Source organism: Salmo salar, chromosome ssa26, assembly GCF_905237065.1.
Source record: "Salmo salar chromosome ssa26, Ssal_v3.1, whole genome shotgun sequence".
In the NCBI taxonomy this organism is placed as follows: domain Eukaryota; kingdom Metazoa; phylum Chordata; class Actinopteri; order Salmoniformes; family Salmonidae; genus Salmo; species Salmo salar.
Genome location: NC_059467.1, coordinates 751,227 through 769,657, shown reverse-complemented (window position 1 = coordinate 769,657; position 18,431 = coordinate 751,227). Strand labels below are relative to the sequence as shown.

Here is an 18,431-nt window from a genome sequence, read left to right as displayed (position 1 = left end):
GAATAGCATGGTATCTGGTCAAACACCATTTTTTCCTGAAGTTTATTAACCTGTTAGGGCTAGGGGGCAGCATTGACACGGCTGGATAAAAAACATACCCGATTTAATCTGGTTACCACTCCTACTCAGTAACTAGAATATGCATATACTTATTACATATGGATAGAAAACACCCTAAATTTTCTAAAACTGTTTGAATGGTGTCTGTGAGTATAACAGAACTCAAATGGCAGGTCAAAACCTGAGAGATTCCTTTACAGGAAGTGGCCTGTCTGACCATTTGTTGAACTTCTTTTCCATCTCTATCATTTACTAAGGATCTCTGCTCTAACGTGACACTTCCCACGTCGTCCATAGGCGCTCAGAGCCCGGGAAAAAAAAGAATGTCGTCATTCCAGCCCCAGGCTGAAACACATTATCGCCTCTCTCAAGTGGCCCATCAAGAGACACTAGCTTATGCGCGTGACCCCGACCGCCCCGCCTTTGGGATTTTTTTCCTCTGTTTGCCGAAAAGGAGATTCCCTGTCGGAATATTATCGCTTTTCTATGAGAAAAATGTCGTAAAAATTGATTTTAAACAGCGGTTGACATGCTTCGAAGTACGGTCATGGAATACTTAGAATTTTATTGTCACGAATTGCGCCATGCGCGCGACACTTCTTTACTATTTCGGATAGTGTCTGGAACGCATACGAACAAAACGCCGCTATTCGGATATAACGATGGATTATTTTGGACCAAACCAACATTTGTTATTGAAGTAGCTGTCCTGGGTGTGTATTCTGACGAAGACAACAAAAGGTAATGAAATTTTTATAATAGTAAATATGATTATGGTGAGTGCTAAACTTGCCGGGTGTCTAAATAAGCGAGCCCGTGATGCCTGGGCTATGTACTTAGAATATTGCAAAATGTGCTTTCACCAAAAGCTATTTTAAAATCGGACATATCGAGTGCATAGAGGAGGTCTGTATCTATAATTCTTAAAATAATTGTTATGCTTTTTGTGAACGTTTATCGTGAGTAATTTAGTAAAATGTTAGCGAATTCCACGGAAGTTTGCGGGGGTATGCTAGTTCTGAACGTCACATGCTAATGTAAAAAGCTGGTTTTTGATATAAATATGAACTTGATTGAACAAAACATGCATGTATTGTATAACATAATGTCCTAGGGTTGTCATCTGATGAAGATCATCAAAGGTGAGTGCTGCATTTAGCTGTCTTCTGGGTTTTGGTGACATTATATGCTGGCTTGAAAAATGGGTGTCTGATTATTTCTGGCTTGGTACTCTGCTGACATAATCTAATGTTTTGCTTTCGTTGTAAAGCCTTTTTGAAATCGGACAGTGTGGTTAGATTAACGAGAGTCTTATCTTTAAATGGCTGTAAAATAGTCATATGTTTGAGAAATTGAAGTAATAGGATTTTTAAGGTTTTGAAAATCGCGCCACAGGCTGGCAGTGGCTGTTACGTAGGTGGGACGAATTCGTCCCGCCTAGCCTAGAGAGGCTAACCTGTTGGGGATAGGGGGCAGTATTTGCACGGCCGGATAAAAAAACGTACCCGATTTAATCTGGTTACTACTCCTGCCCAGTAACTAGAATATGCAGTATCCAAATCCATAGGATGTAGTGATAACAATATAGTAGCCATATATAGGAAAATTAAAGTTACAAAGTCTGGGCCTAAGAGGTCTGTATATGAGGTCATACAATAAGTTTTGTAGTGATTCATATGTTGATTATGTAAAGAATATTTGCTGGTCTGTGGTGTGTAATGAGGAGCAACGAGACGCTGCACTTGACACTTATGAAATTGCTTATTCCAGTTACTAATAAGCACGCACCCATTAAGAAAATGATTGTAAAAACTGTAAATCCCCTTGGATTGATGAGGAATTGAAAAATAGTATGGTTGAGAGGAAGGAGGCAAAAGGTATGGCAAATAAGTCTGGCAGCCCAACTGATCGGCAAATGTACTGCAAATTCGGAAATCATGTGACTAAACTAAATATGAAAAATATATACTATGAAACAAAAATAAATAAAAAGTAAAAAGCTTCGGAGCACATTAAATGAAATATTTGAAAAAAGGGTAACTCGGATCCATCATCACAAAAGCCACTGATATTGCCAACTACTTTAATGACTTTTTCTTGGCAAAATAAGCAAACTTAGGTATGAAACACCAGCAACAAAACGCTGACACTATACATTCAAGTATATCTGACCAAATTATACTTTTGAATTCCGTAGTCAGTGTGGAAGAGGTGAAGAAAATTATTGTTGTCTATCAACAATGAAAAGCCGCCAGGGTCTGACAATCTGGATGGAAAATTACTGAAGATAATAGGGGACGATATTGCCACATCTTCAATTTAAGCCTACTATAAAGTGTGTGCCCTCAGGCCTGGTTGGAAGCCAAAGTCATTCCGCTACCCAAGAAAAGTAAAGTCCCTTTTACTGGCTCAAATAGCCGACCAATCAGCCTGTTACCAACCCTTAGAGCAAATGTATGCAGCATTAGTAAAGATGTGAAGTGGGCAGCTTTATGAGAGCCAGTCAATATTTAAATCACCCAGAAAATATACTTCTCTGTTGATATCACATACATTATCAACTTGTAGTTGTAGCCAAAGCATAAATTAAGAGAAAAAACACTTGGTATAACCCCACCTTAAACATAGTTTCAATAATGCTAGCTTTTTTGTGATATCATGTGACCTCACATACTTTGGCGAAGACGGGCCTTCCTGTGATTTGTTGAAGATCAGTGTTATGCAGATAACCAGCAGCCTTTTCCCCCAAATATACGGGTGGGGGGTGGGTGACCAGCGGTTAGACACAAGCTCAAGGGTGCACTCTACACACAAGCTAGGTTAAAATCAATAGTTACATATCACAATATTATTTTGGACGATATTCTGTCGATATTTTATCTCCAAGTATCGATTTGTTAAAAAAAAATATATATATATGTGTGTGTGTGTGTGTGTGTGTGTTTTGCTATGTAGCGTTAGCTAGTGCTCGTCAGCTTTTCCTGCGCCAAAACGCCAATATTCTATAGCTTGTTCTCAATCTTCTTTTTATATAGTGTGCCAAAATGTTTTCAACACTTAAATTTACATGACTGATCAAAACAAATGTAATCGTGCTCTCATCTACACCTTTCCAGTGCTTTAAAACTTCTTAAAGTATAGGGGGCAGTATTTTCACGGCCGGATGAAAAACGTACCCAAATTAAACTGGTTACTACTCTGGCCCAGAAACTAGAATATGCATACTATTAGTAGATTTGGATAGAAAACACTCTGACGTTTCTAAAACTGTTTGAATGGTGTCTGTAAGTATAACAGAAGTCATATGGCAGGCAAAAACCTGAGAGAAAGTCAACCAGGAAGTTTCTAATCCCTATCGAAAAACAACAGTGTCTGTGGGGTCACGTTGCACTTCCTAAGGCTTCCATTGGCTGTCAACAGCCTTCATAAAGTTCTTTCAGCACTCTCCTGTCACTGGGCAGATAATAGTAGCTCAGTCAATGAGTGGACTGCCTATGGACAAAGCACTTGGATATGCGCGATCCCGGGAGCGCGCCGTTCCTTCTTTTACTTCTGGAATGAATACGCTATTGTCCGGTTGGAATATTATCGCAATTTTACGTAAAAAATAGCCTAAAGATTGATTGCAAACAATGTTTGACATGTTTCTACTAACGGTAATGGAACATTTTGACTTTGTCTGGAATCACGCTTGCGCATTATGCCATTGGATAGTGACCTGAACGCACGAACAAAACGGAGGTATTTGGACATAAATATGGATTATTTCGAACAAAAAGAACATTTCTTGTGGAAGTTGCAGTCCTGGGAGTGCATTCTGACGAAGATCAGCAAAGGTAAGACAATATTTCTAATACTAATTCTGAGTTTAGTTGACCCCGAACTTGGTGGCTGTCTGTATAGCTTGCTGTGATGGCGAGCTATGTACTCAGAATATTGAAAAATGTGCTTTCTCCGTAAAGCTATTTTAAAATCTGACACAGCGGTTGCATCCAGGGGTACTGTATCTATAATTCTTTAAATAATTTATGTATTTTGTCAACGTTTATGATGAGTGTTTTTGTAAATTGATGTGCACATTCATCTGTGGTTTTGGTGGGAGTACATTTTCTGAACATCACGCGCCAATGTAAAATGCTGTTTTTGGATATAAATATGAACTATATCGAACAAAACATACATGTATTGTGTAACATGATGTCCTAGGAGTGTCATCTGATGAAGATCGTCAAAGGTTAGTGCTTCATTTAGCTGTGTTTAGGGTTTTTGTGACACATATCCTTGCTTGGAAAATGGCTATGTGGTTATTTTTGTCTATGTACTCTCCTAACATAATCTAGTGTTTTGCTTTTGCTGTAAAGCCTTTTTGAAATCGGACAATGTGGTTACATTAAGGAGAAGTGTATGTTTGAGAAATTGAAATTATGATATTTTTGCATATTTGTATTTCGCGCCATGCTATTTCACTGGCTGTTGAATAATGTGGGACGGTCACGTCCGACCTTGCCCAGAGAGGTTAATATCTTTGAGGGGAGTGAAGGTAAGTGGCCAGGGCTCATTTTTAGAATGAATGACAGCACGATGCCTCTCGATTTCAACAAGTTTAGGATAGTGTATCGATTGCTTTGCTACATAAAATCTAAATAATATGAACTGGTGAAATTACTGCAATACTGTTAATATATTTTGGTCGCTTTTCGTGTCACTGATCACGCAACATCGGTAGAAAGTGGGGGACCTGTTTTATGAATCGATTTAACGTTCGCTCCTGCAAATGGCTACTTGTTGACAAAATGAAAGTCTGAGCCACTTGTATTTATAACTACAATGTTGATTGTAAGTGACAACTTTATTCTACTACATTACTAGCTAGCTAGATAATTATTTTGCGTATAATTCAGCCTGATTTCATTGATCTGTAGCATGTTATCTTGAATGGGCCAAGTCAGCTGCAAGTTTGAGCTAGCGTTTTCAAATTGGACATGCTAGCTAACATGCAAAAAAAATTAAAAAAATTGGAAATTAACTATTTACTTTCAATAATCATACAATACGTTTTAATTACAATAAAGTACAGGGGGTTAAAGTATCAAACTTTATTTCCTCAAAAACACATTTTCATTAAATGTTGGTTTTTGCCAACGAATGGCCGCGACATCCGACAGGTTCTTGTAGGCCGCCACAAAATTAGTAGGGGTGCAACCGTTCACTAAATCAGTGGTTTGGTATGTACCTCTGTTCTTGGGCCACTGTTCTGTGGGGGGTTTCAGTCCAAAAGTAGGGACAATTTTTCAAATTAGCAATGGTAACAAGTACATGTTAAATTCCATAGAGAATGATAACTAAATGCTAACGAGCAAAGTGCGAACATATTGTACAGTTTCACGTAAACTATACAAGTAACTCAAATGCTACTTGCAGTTTGTTGCACACACTAAACAAATATTAGCCAGCAAGGCTCTTGATCCAGGAGGGGATTCTCTGCTGTTATCAAGCAAAGGCTTGATTACGGAAGAAGCTAACCACTAAGCTAGATAGCTAACTAGCTACTAAATTAGCAAACCAAATGCACAACTGCAGAGCATTTGGCACATTTTAGACAGTAAACTTAACCTCTTGGGGCTAGGTGGGACGCTAGCGTGCCACCCGTGGTGCACTCCATCAACAGCAGGTGCATTTCAAGAGCGGCAAATTTGAATCCAAATAAATGTCAAAATTCAAATTTTTCAAAAATACAACTATTTTACACCATTTGAAAGATAAACATCTCCTTAATCTAACCACGTTTTACGATTTCAAAAAGGTTTTATGGCGAAAGCATAAATTTAGAGTATGTTAGGACAGTACATTTACAAGAGTTGTGTGTAATGTTTTGTCAAGTCAAAGACAGGGTCACCAAAACCATAAAACCAGCTAAAATGATGCACTAACCTTTTACAATCTCCATCAGATGACACTCCTAGGACATTATGTTAGACAATGCATGCATTTTTAGTTCTATCAAGTTCATATTTATATCCAAAAACAGCGTTTTACTATGGCATTGATGTTGAGGAAATCGTTTCCCTCCAATAACCGGCAGTCAAGTCAGCGTAACAAATTAAATAATTAAAATTAGAAAACATTGGTAAAATATTATATTGTCATTTAAAGAATTATAGATTTACATCTCTTGAACGCAATCAACTTGCCAGATTTAAAAATAACCTTACTGGGAAATCACACTTTGCAATAATCTGAGCACTGCGCCCAGAAAAATACGCGTTGCGATACAGACTAGACGTCATGTTGGGGAGATCTAAAATCGAAAATACTATGTAAATAATCCATTACCTTTGATTCTCTTCATCAGATGTCACTTCCAGGTATCACAGGTCCATAACGAATGTAGTTTTGTTCAAAAAAGCTCATCATTTATGTCCAAAAATCTCCGTCTCGTTAGCACATGATGTAAGCCAGCCGGACTTCTCGTCATGAACGAGGGGAAAAAATATATTTCCGTTCGTTCAAACATGTCAAACGTTGTATAGCATAAATCATTAGGGCCTTTTTAACCAGAACATGAATAATATTCAAGGTGGACGAATGCATACTCTTTTATAACGTATTGGAACGAGGGTACCCAAGATGAACTCGCGCGCCAGGTGTCTAGTGGGACATCATCGTTCCATGGCTCTTGTTCGGTCAGATCTCCCTCCAGAAGACTCAAAACACTTTGTAAAGGCTGGTGACATCTAGTGGAAGCAATAGGAAGTGCCAAAATATTCCTAAACCCCTGTGTTTTTCAATGGGATAGGTTTAAAGTCAATACAACACATCAGGTATCCACTTCCTGTCAGAAAATGTCTCAGGGTTTTGCCTGCCAAATGAGTTCTGTTATACTCACAGACACCATTCAAACAGTTTTGGAAACTTTAGAGTGTTTTCTATCCATATATAATAAGTATATGCATATTCTAGTTACTGGGTAGGATTAGTAACCAGATTAAATCGGGTACATTTTTTTTATCCAGACGTGCAAATGCTGCCCCCTAGACCCAACAGGTTAATAGTTAGACGAAATCTAGCTGGCAAACATTTAGTTGTGAATTCCATACTATAATTAGATCACCTGGCGCAAGCTGCACAACAGTGAGTGACTCACAAGGCTCCTGTCTCTTGTTGTTGTGTGCTGGTAAACAGACACAACGTAACTGGGGACTACCGTAAGCTTCATAATAATGTGACAGGTGAAATGAAGAAAACAATATTCTTTATCTCCTAACGTATTGTGCAAGTTGACTGCAGGTATTTACAAATATTCACATTTTTGAAAATATTTCAAATAGTTTCAACGGTATTGAAACAGTACATTCGGAAAGTATTCAGACCCCTTGACTTTTTCCACATTTTGTTACGTTACAGCCTTATTCTAATCTACACAGAATATGTTTTGCAAATTTATTAAAAAAAATAAACTGAAATATACATTTACATTAGTATTCAGACCCTTTACTCAGTACTTTGTTGAAGCACCTTTGACAGAGATTACAGCTTCGAGTCTTCTTGGATATGACGCTACAAGATTGGCACTCCTGTATTTGGGGAGTTTCTCACATTCTTCTCTGTAGATCCTCTCAAGCTCTGTCTGGCTGGATGGGGAGCGTCACTGCACAGCTATTTCCAGGTCTCTCCAGAGATGTTCTATTGGGTTCAGGGCCACTCAAGGACATTCAGAAACGTGTCCCGAAGCCACTCCTGCATTGTCTTGGATGTGTGCTTGGGTCATTGTCCTGTTGGAAGGTGAACCATCGCCCCAGTCAGAGGTCCTGAGCATTCTGGAGAAGGTTTTCATCAATGATCTTTCTGTACTTTCCGCCATTCAGTCTCCCAGTGCCTGCCTCTGAAAAACATCCCCACAGCATGCTGCTGCCACCATCATACTTCACCGTAGGGATCGTTACAGGTTTCCTCCAGACGTGATGCTTTCATCAGACCAGAGAATCTTGTTTCTCATGGTCTGAGAGTCCTTCAGGTGCCTTTTGGCAAACTCCAAGCGGGCTGTCATGTGCCTTTTACTGAGGAGTGGCTTTCGTTTATAAACTCTACCATAAAGGACTGATTAGTGGAGTGCTGCAGAGATGGTTGTCCTTCTGGAAGGTTCTTTATCTCCACAGAGGAACTCTGGAGCTCTGTCAGAGTGACCATCGGGTTCTTGGCCATCTCCCTGACCAAGGCCCTTTTCCCCCGATTGCTCTGTTTGGCCGTGTGGCCAGCTCTAGGAAGAGTCTTTGTGGTTCCAAACTTCTTCCATTTAAAAATGATGGAGATCACTGTGTTCTTGGGGACCTTCAATGTTTGGTACCCTTCCCCAGATCTGTGCCTCGACGCAATCCTGTCTCGGAGCTTTACGGACAATTCCTTCCACCTCATGGCTTGATTTTTGCTCTGACATGCACTGTCAACTGTGGTTCCTTATATAGACAGGTGTGTGCCTTTACAAATCATGTCCAATCAATTGAATTTACCACAGGTGGACTCCACATCTCAAGGATGATCAATGGAAACAGGATGCACCTGAGCTCAATTTCGAGTCTTGTAAGCAAAGGGTCTGAATACTTATGTAAATAAGGTATTTGTTTTCTTTATTTTTTATACATTTGCAACAATTTCTGAGACCTGTTTGCGCTTTGTCATAATTGGGTATTGGTTGTAGATTATGAAAACCTTTCATTTAATCAATTTTATAATAAGGCTGTAACGTAACAAAATGTGGAAACCGGGAATGGGTCTGAATACTTTCCGAATGCACTGTATGGTATACAGCCCAAGCCTATAGGCTACTGTATCAGGCCTCAAAGTAGAGCTGGGACGATCAACAGAAAATTGCTCACAGACATTGCATTGCCTCCCTCTTACTGAAGCATTTTGCTTATGTAAGTCAGTCATTTTCTGTGGTTTTGCTTGTTTCCTGTAGATTTATTCTAAAACCAAAATTTGGTCAACAGTAATAGCCTATACATTGTTGATTCCTGCTATGAAAGTATCTGGCTCCCCGTTTCAATCATTTAATTAATCAATCTATTGAATTTATAGAGCCCTTTTTACAACCGATATTGTCACAAAGTGTTTATACAGAAACCGAGCCTAAAACCCAGCAGCCCAGCAAGCAATGCAGATGTAGAATGCACGGTGGCTAGGAAACACTCCCTAGAAATGCAGGAACCTAGGACGAAACCTAGAGAGCATTCATGCTCTAAGGAGTAGATAGTTCTCTTCTTGCTGTGCCAGGTGGAGATTGAGTATATGGCCATTAAGGCCAGATTGTTTTTCAAAATGTTCAAACGTTCATAGAAGAGTCAAATAGAAAGTTCAAATAATAATCACAGTGGTTGTGGAGTGTCCAAGAGGCCAGCACTTTGTGAATTATTGTCAGTTGGCTTTTCATAGCCGAGCATTCAGACGTTGAGACAGCATGTGTGGGGGAGGGGGTTGGGGGGGTCTGGTGAACAGGTCAGGGTTCCATAGACGCAGGCAGAACAGCAGAAACTGGGTCAGCAGCATGACCACGTGGACTAGGGACGGGCACTGCCAGGTAGTCCAGAGGCATGATCCGAGGGTTCAAGTCCTCCGGTAGGGGAGAGAGAGTTGGGAGAATTAGAGGAAGCATGTCTGGGATCACACAGGACACCAAATAAGACCGGAGAATTACACCAGATATGACAGACTGACCCTAGCCCCCCGGGAACATAGACTATTGCAGTATAGATACAGGAGACTGAGACGGGGGGGTCGGGGAAACCGTGGCCCAGACCAAAGTTACCCCCAGACAGGGACAACCAGGCAGGATATAACCCCACCCACTTTGGCAGAGCACAGCCCCCACACCACTAAAGGGAAATCAACAGGCCACTAACTTATAACCCTGAGACATGGCTGAGTATAGCCCACAAAGATTTCCCCACCGCACACCCGAGGAAAGGAAGGCTGGATGGAAGAGGAGCACCATCAAGCCAGTGAAGATAGGGTCGCTGGCCAGGCAGAGACAGCAAGGGTGGTTCGTCACTCCAGTGCCTTGCCGTTCGCCTTCGCACCGTGACTACACTCAATCATAGAACCTACTCAATCTTTAATAAAGACTTGAAGGTAAAGACTGAGTCTTACGTGTAGGTAGGTACGGCAGAACCAAATCGTAGAGATTCAGTGCATTTGGAAAGTATTCAGACCCCTTCACTTTTTCCACATTTTGTTACGTTACAGCCTAATTCTAAAATGGATTAAATCAATTATAATCTCATCAATCTACACACAATACCCCATAATGACACTGAAAATATATATGTTTTTGCAAATGTATTGCTAATAAATAAAAACATACCTTATTTACAGAAATATTCAGACCCTTTGCTATGAGACTCAAAATTGAGCTCAGGTGCATCCTGTTTCCATTTATCATCGATGTTTCTACAACTAGATTGGAATCCACCTGTGGTAAATTCAATTGATTGGAAAGGCACACACCTGTCTAAATAAGGTTCCACAGTTGACAGTGCATGTCAGAGCAAAAAACAAGCCACGAGGTCGAAGAAATTGTCCGTAAAGCTCCAAGACAGGATTTTGAGGATGCACAGATCTGGGGAAGGGTACCAAAACATGTCTACAGCATTGAATGTCCCCAAAAACACAGTGGCCTCCATTCTTAAATGGAAGAAGTTTGGAACCACCAAGCCACCCGGCAAAACTGAGAAAATGGGGGAGAAGGGACTGGGAGGTGACCAAGAACCCGATGGTCACTCTGACAGAGCTCCAGTTCCTCTGTGGATGGGAAAACCTTCCAGAAGGACTCTGCAGCATTTCACCAATCAGGCCTTTATGGTAGAGTGGCCAGAAAGGAAGCCACTCCTCAGGAAAAGGCACATGACAGCCCACTTGGAGTTTGCCTAAAGGACTATCAGACCATGAGAAACAAGATTCTCTGGTCTGATGAAACCAAGATTGAACTCTTTGGCCTGAATGCCAAGCGTCACGTCTGGAGGAAGCCTAGCACCATCCCTACGGTGAAGCATGGTGGTGGCAGGATCATGCTGTGGGGATGTTTTTCATTGGCAGGACTGGGAGAATAGTCAGGATCGAGGGAAAGATGAACGGAGCAAAGTACAGAAAGATCCTTGATGAAAACCTGCTCCAGAGCGCCCAGGTCCCCAGACTGGGTCAAGGGTCACCTTCTAACAGGACAATGACCCTAAACACACAGCCAAGTCAACGCAGGAGTGGCTTCAGGACAGGTCTCTGAATGTCCCAGCCAGAGCCCGGACCTGAACCCGATCGAACATCTCTGGAGAGACCTGAAAATAGCTGTGCAGCGACACTCCCCATCCAACCTGACAGAGCTTGAGAGGATCTTTAGAGAAGAATGGGGAAAAACTCCCCAAATATAGGTGTGCCAAGCTCAAGACTGTATTCGCTGCCAAAGGTGCTTCAGCAAAGTATTGTGTAAAGAGTCTGAATACTTATGTAAATGTGATATTTCAGCAAAAAATTCAAAACATGTCGTAGCTTTGTCGTTATGTGGTATTGTGTGTAGATTGATGAGGGAAAGAAAACAATTTCATCAATTTTAGAATAAGGCTGTAACGTAACAAAATGTGGAAGAAGTCAAGGGGTCTGAATACTTTCCCGAATGCACTGTATATCACCCAACTAGTTCAATGTAAACTTTTTTCCTCACTGCCCTGACCCAAAATCTACTGGAATAATTTAAGTGCATTGGTGTCATGTCGGGCTCAAATTGACGGGCGCTCTCTCTTTTTTTTCAACTGTGTTTTTACCATGATTGCATTTAGAAATGTTTTGCAATGACTGGGCTTATCAGAATGCAAGTTTCTCTCCATGTGGGACTAACAACTTGAAAGCGCCTCCGGAGGAATACCTGTGGAATACCAGTGGAATAGTTTAGCCTACCACTCTGGGGATGTCTGATTTTGCTGTTCTGTAACATCACTCATCTTGCTGGCTGAGAATAATTTAATGTGGACAGCTGTAGTACATGCGCTTTGGCAGAATTGTTTTTTTCCATGTTCCTAATTGGCACATTGTGTTCAAAAATGTAATTTGGTTCACCTCATGCATAGCACATCCTGTGAACCGGTGGCCCATACTAGACAGTCCTGTTCAAATACACGTCATTACAGCCTTAATAATACAGTATGTGGTAGATGGAAAAACCTTGGTCCACTTTTCGCGAACTGCATTACCGAAACGGGCAGCTTGTGACAGGCCAGTTTGGTTCAGTCCAGTGAACCATAACACCCCTGATCTACTCTGTGGCTTAGTAGTGAGTTTTTCCTGACTCTCTCCCTGACCACCTTAAGATTTCAGGGATGTTCCTGAGTGACCAGCTGCAATGGGTGGGTTGCCAGGGAAGCAGAGTCGGACTGAGGGGCTACCCCTGTTCACTGTGGACCCTGTTCCATGTGCTGACCGTCCAGGCGGCTAGCCGGCCCGACGCATTGGCCAACACCGGTACGTACGCATGCATGTACATGCAGCGAAATACTTGTGTAATTAAGAAACATCCATGTCATAGCGACACTGCCCACCTTCGAAAATAGATGACAACATCACGATTTGTACCATCATGAATATCTCAACTGTGGGTTGATTATGAAATGTGTGTCTTGTCAAGAAATCGACTGTGCTTCTCTCGTTCCCCTGACCACCTCCCTTCTGTCCCACCAGGCCTGGAGGAGAATCCCAAGGCAGTGCTGCAGACAATGCGCAAGTACATTGTGAACTTCTTCGGCTGCCAGGAGTGTGGGAAGCACTTTGAGGAGATGGCCGTGGCGTCTCTGCCCCAGGTGAAGTCTGTGGACCAGGCGGTACTGTGGCTCTGGAGGAAACACAACCAGGTCAATGGACGCCTCGCAGGTGGGGAACCTACCTCTATATCGGCATCGTTTGAGATCTCAAACCTAACCTGGAGAATATGCTGTCATTAGAAGTATGTAATGCGTATAGTAGATATATACTGTGGAATAGGTTAGTAAGCTATGTGTGTTAGAATTGAGTAGGCCGGTCAAAATGACTGGTCTCGACTTAGGAGATATGGGCCAACAATAACTTGACCTGGTGTTATACCTGTGTTATTGACCCTGTGTCCTCTGTGTAGGAACAATGAGTGAAGACCCTCACTTCCCCAAGACCCAGTGGCCCAGCCCGGACCTCTGCCCCACCTGCCACGAGGAGCAGGATGGCATCCACGTGTGGAACGAAGACAAGGTGCTCATGTTCCTCAAGCAGCACTACGGGGCCGCCAACATCTCCCCCAAACACATGTACAGCAGTCAGCATGAGCCAAACCAGGAGGCCCTCGGATCTCCTGACAACAAGCCCATTAAAGCCACACAGGAAAAGACAGTGGCCCCTGAGAGCTCCCTACTCCATGCCAAGCAGAGTGACGTGGAGGGAGCAGGGCAGGCGGGCACAGGGGCCCACAGGGAGACCAGGCCGGGGGTAAGCTTCCTGGGTCTGGGCTTCTCCAGTGTGGACATGAGTCTGTGCGTTGTGCTCTACGCTTTCTCCTGTGTCTTTCTCATGGTCATGTTCTTCTTTTTCCGAGTCCGCTCCAAAAGGTGGAAGATCCGCTACAATCGTCCATATGTATAGCAGTCTACTGGTCCAGGTCTGCACATTTGACTGAGTTTTGTTTTTTTGGAATTGAGTTTTCCTTTTTAAATGTAGATTAGAAGGTTGCATTTTTTATTTATTTGTTTATGTTTTGTATAATATTTGCTGTGAAGAAACAGTCTCCAGATGTTGAAGTATTTCACAATAGTGACTGGTTGAAACAGTTTTAGTCCCATAACAGAACCCCATAACATTGTCATGGGGGAAGGACTTGACTGTACACAATTCATTCCCAATACAATGTCTCTTAGCTATGATGGTAAGGAATTATTTTTAGTATAAAGCCGTGACAGAGTCCAATTAATCAAGTGTTTTTTTATATCTTTCTATCTAATTCAACGGTATTGGTCATGTTTTAATGGACTAAGGAAGCTCTGGAATATTTGTATTGACTACTACTAAAATCTTACTGTGTGAATTTATGATTTCAACCTCAATGTATTATTTTCCAGACATATCAAGGCGATCACTTATTACAACCTATTAATGTTGGCCCATAACCATGAGAAAGAGAGGTAGCAAGTACAGCCTTATTTTACCCAAGTGCTTGTTGTCTAAATACTTGGTGTGCATTTGAAGTCCTCTGTATTCTCTCAGACCCTAGGTGGCCTTAACGTGATTTCATTATTCATTCTAGTCAAGATAATATGTGGTATTACTGTTAAAAAGTTTGGGGTCACTTAGAAATGTCCTTGTTTTTAAAATATTTTTGTCAATTTTTAAAATAACATCAAATTGATCGGAAATACAGTGTCGACATTGTTAATATTGTAAATTACTATTGTAGCTGGAAACGGCTGATTTAAAAACTTTTTTTTTTAAATGGAATCTCTACATAGGCATACAAAGGCCCATTATCACTCCTGTGTTCCAATGGCACGTTGTATTAGCTAATCCAAGTTTATAATTTTAAAGGGCTAATTGATCATTAGAAAACCCTTTTGTAATTATGTTAGCACAGCTGAAAACTGTTGTGCTCATTTAAAGATGCAATAAAACTGGCCTTCTTTAGACTAGTTGAGTATCTGGAGCATCAGCATTTGTGGGTTCTGGCTCAAAATGGCCAGAAACAAAGAACTTTCTTCTGAAACTCGTCAGTCTATTCTTGTTATGAGAAATTAAGGTTATTCCATGCGAGAAATTGCCAAGAAACTGAAGATCTCGTACAACGCTGTGTACTACTCCCATCACAGAACAGTGCAAACTGTCTCTAACTAGAATAGAACGAGGAGTGGGAGGCCACGGTGCACAACTGAGCAAGAGGACAAGTACGTTAGTGTCTAGTTTGAGAAACAGACGCCTCACAAGTCCTCAACTGGCAGCTTCCATTAAATAGTACCCGCAAAACACCAGTCTCAACATCAACAGTGAAGAGGCGACTCCAGGATGCTGACCTTCTAGGCAGCCGTTTCCAGCTACAATTCTCATTTCCAATATTTCAGATCAATTTTATGTTATTTTAATGGACAAAAAAAATAGCTTTTCTTTAAAAAAGGACATTTCTAAGTGACCCCAAACTTTTTAACAGTAGTGTATATACAAAAGTATGTGGACATCCCTTAAAATGTGTGAATTCGGCTATTTCATCCACACTCGTTTCTGACAGGTGTATAAAATCGAGCACACAGCCATGTAATCTCCATAGACAAACATTGGCAGTGGAATGGCCTTACTGAAGAGCTCAGTGACTTTTAACGTTGCACCGTCATAGGATGCCACCTTTCCAACAAGTCAGTTCACCAAATGTCTGCCCTGCTAGAGCTGCCCCGGTCAACTGTAAGTGCTGTTATTCTGAAGTGGAAACGTCTAGGAGGAACAACGGCTCATCCGTAAAGTGGTAGGGCACACAAGCACACACAACAGGACCACCGAGTGATGTAGTGCGTAAAAATCATATGTCCTCGGTTGCAACACTGACTACCGAGTTCAAAACTGCCTCTGTAAGCAACGTCAGCACAAGAACTGTTCGTCGGATGCTTCATGAAATGGGTTTCCATGGCCAAGCAGCTGCACATAAGCCTAAGATCACCATGTGCAATGCCAAGCATCGGCTGGAGTGGTGTAAATCTCGCCACCATTGGACTCTGGTGCAGTGGAAATGCTTTCTCTGGAGTGATGAATCACGCTCCACCGTCTGTCAGTCCGACGGATGAATCTGGGTTTGGCGGGTGCCAGGAGAATGCTACCTCCCCCAATGCATAGTGCCAACTGTAAAGTTTGGTGGGGGAGGAATAATGGCTTGGGGCTGTTCTTCATGGTTCAGGCTTGGCCCTTGCGTTCCAATGAAGGGAAATCTTCATGCTACAGCGTTCAATGACATTCGAGATGATTCTGTGCTTCCAACTTTGTGGCAACAGTTTGGGGAAGGCCCTTTCCTGTTTCAGAATGATAATGCTCCTGTGCACAAAGCGAGGTCCATACAGAAATGGTTTGTCTTGATAGGTGTGGAAGAAATTGACTGGCTTGCAAAGAGCCCTGACCTCAACCCCATCGAACACCTTTGGGATGAATTGGAATGCTGAATGCGAGCCAGGACTAATCGCCCAACATCAGGGCCCGACCTCACTAGTGCTCTTGTGGCTGAATGGAAGCAAGTCTCCGCAGCAATGTTCCAACATCTAGTGGAAAGCCTTCCCAGAAGAGTGGAGACTGTTATAGCAGCAAAAGAGGGACCAACTCCATATTAATGCCCATGATTTTAGAATGAGATGTTCGACGAGCATACTTTTGGTCATGTAATGTACTACAAATAGGGCTGTAGCCAGTTATCTTCAGAATGTATAGGTCATAGTGCATTACACAAACAAAACTGACACCCAATATTACTCAAATATCCTTGTGTTAATAAAAGGTGATCTGATGGTTCATCTGCCCGTACATTGTCTTTGAAAAGCTTATTTCTCTACTTAAAATGGATTTATTTGATGCATAAAATGACAAACATTGGATAGAAACTTGTCCGATGGTGACATGATTGAGTAAATAGCATAGAGTCACAAAATTGCTCATCTGTATTCTGGTTTTATGAAATGTGTGTTTCTATATCTGAAATTGGGCACGTTTTTCAGCTAACTGCAATGTTACTGTAATTTGAGACAATGTCTATAATGCATGTGATATGCAGGTATGAATGGAAGCACTTACTGTAGCTCTGAACCAAGTTAGACTTGGTGCTTCTCAAAATAGAATGCTCTACAATATTTTGAATAGAACATATATGTTTTGTTCCAGGTGCTGGTCCTTGATAATGTTATTTTATTTAATTTTTTGCCAAAAGTAACTGTTATTGGAACTTTGAATTCACAATAGATTGGTGGTATCCCCTGATACTTGAATATTTTAAGTGTAAATTGACTTCCCTGATCAATTCTGTGAAATAAATAATATTATGCCACATAAACATAGACCAAGCTTACTTAATTGTACAATTTGCTACATAATTTAGCTCGGTCAGATTGTCGCCAGGATCTGATCGAACTGGAAAATAAAACATTTAAATTATGTAAATAGGTGTTAATTTGTTTGTTACTTCTAGTGTGTGTTCTCGCTATGTGGAGAAAATGCATTTAAATGTGTCACCGCTACTTCATGTTGAAAAAGTGATGGACAAGTTGCACAAACCGTTTTGGCACGTACTACTTTTGAGCTGCTGGAAATCATTGATTTTAATTTGTCTTTTTATTTTTACTCTACTGCATTTAATTTATATTTCTTATTATTTCATTTGTTTTTGGTCTCCGTGCATTCTTATTTTTTCATTTATTTTCAAGAGTTGATAATAGATCATTTGAAATTGTACTTTGTTTGAATAATAAAAAATCTGGCATTATAATAACTCTGAAACTCTAAGTATAATTTAACACAGGGTAAATATTCACGTATTCAGGACCAACCCAGTTTGAGAATGGTTAGTGCTATCAGGGATCCGTGGGACGTTCCTACCGTAACTACTACCCTTACCTAACCTTAACCCTTACATTCCCTTATATTAACTGTTGACATTTTTTACTTCAATGGTGTGATATCAGTGTTGGGACGTCCCAGGATCCCGTTTAGACTTGAGAAGAGGTTGTTGTCCAGCAAGCAGCAAGCATTTAGGCCTACCTGCAAACAACCACAACGCTGGTGGAGTGTTCCAGAAAGCCAGCTAACTTTGATATGCAGTCAAATTAACTCTTGATTTTCTGATTTAAGCTAAACTTGAATATGCATTGTTGTTTGACGAGTCAATTATACCATGCCAATTTCAAGTATATTTCTCGAAAATAAGTTATTTAAGATGATTTGGTACAGTTCACTGGCTGTCTCATTGATCCTACTTCCTGGAACATTTACATTTTTACATTTGTCATTTAGCAGACACTCTTATCCAGAGCGACTTACAGTAGTGAATGAATACATTTCATACATTGGCATTGCAAACACCATGCTCTACCAACTGAGCCACACGGGACCAGATAGCTGTTGTGTTCATCTTTACCTTATGCCCTATTCGAGTAAAAAATATTTATAGTTATGATTTACTTTGAGTGCGTACATTTGTGTAAAAACAATTTTTCTTTTGAGTAAATTGCTTTTTATTTAATTGTGTACAATACAGTAATATTAGAAGATTGGAGAATGACTGTTGTCTGACTGTAATATTGCCTCACATTCACCCTACAGAATGTCGGATGCGATTGTCTGTCTTTTTAAAAAAAGCGTTG

The 18,431-nt window shown here is 41.0% G+C and overlaps 1 protein-coding gene across 1 annotated transcript in view; it reads left to right on the top strand.

The window, feature by feature from the left end:
• Positions 1-14,615, top strand: part of qsox2 (quiescin Q6 sulfhydryl oxidase 2) — an 85,412-nt gene extending 70,797 nt beyond the window's left edge. The window contains exons 10-12 of the mRNA XM_045708129.1: positions 12,411-12,561; positions 12,778-12,966; positions 13,208-14,615. Of these exons, the coding sequence (XP_045564085.1) occupies positions 12,411-12,561; positions 12,778-12,966; positions 13,208-13,704 (837 nt within the window). The 3' untranslated portion in view covers positions 13,705-14,615. The remainder of the gene's footprint in view (positions 1-12,410; positions 12,562-12,777; positions 12,967-13,207) is intronic.
• The last annotated feature ends 3,816 nt before the right edge of the window (positions 14,616-18,431 follow it).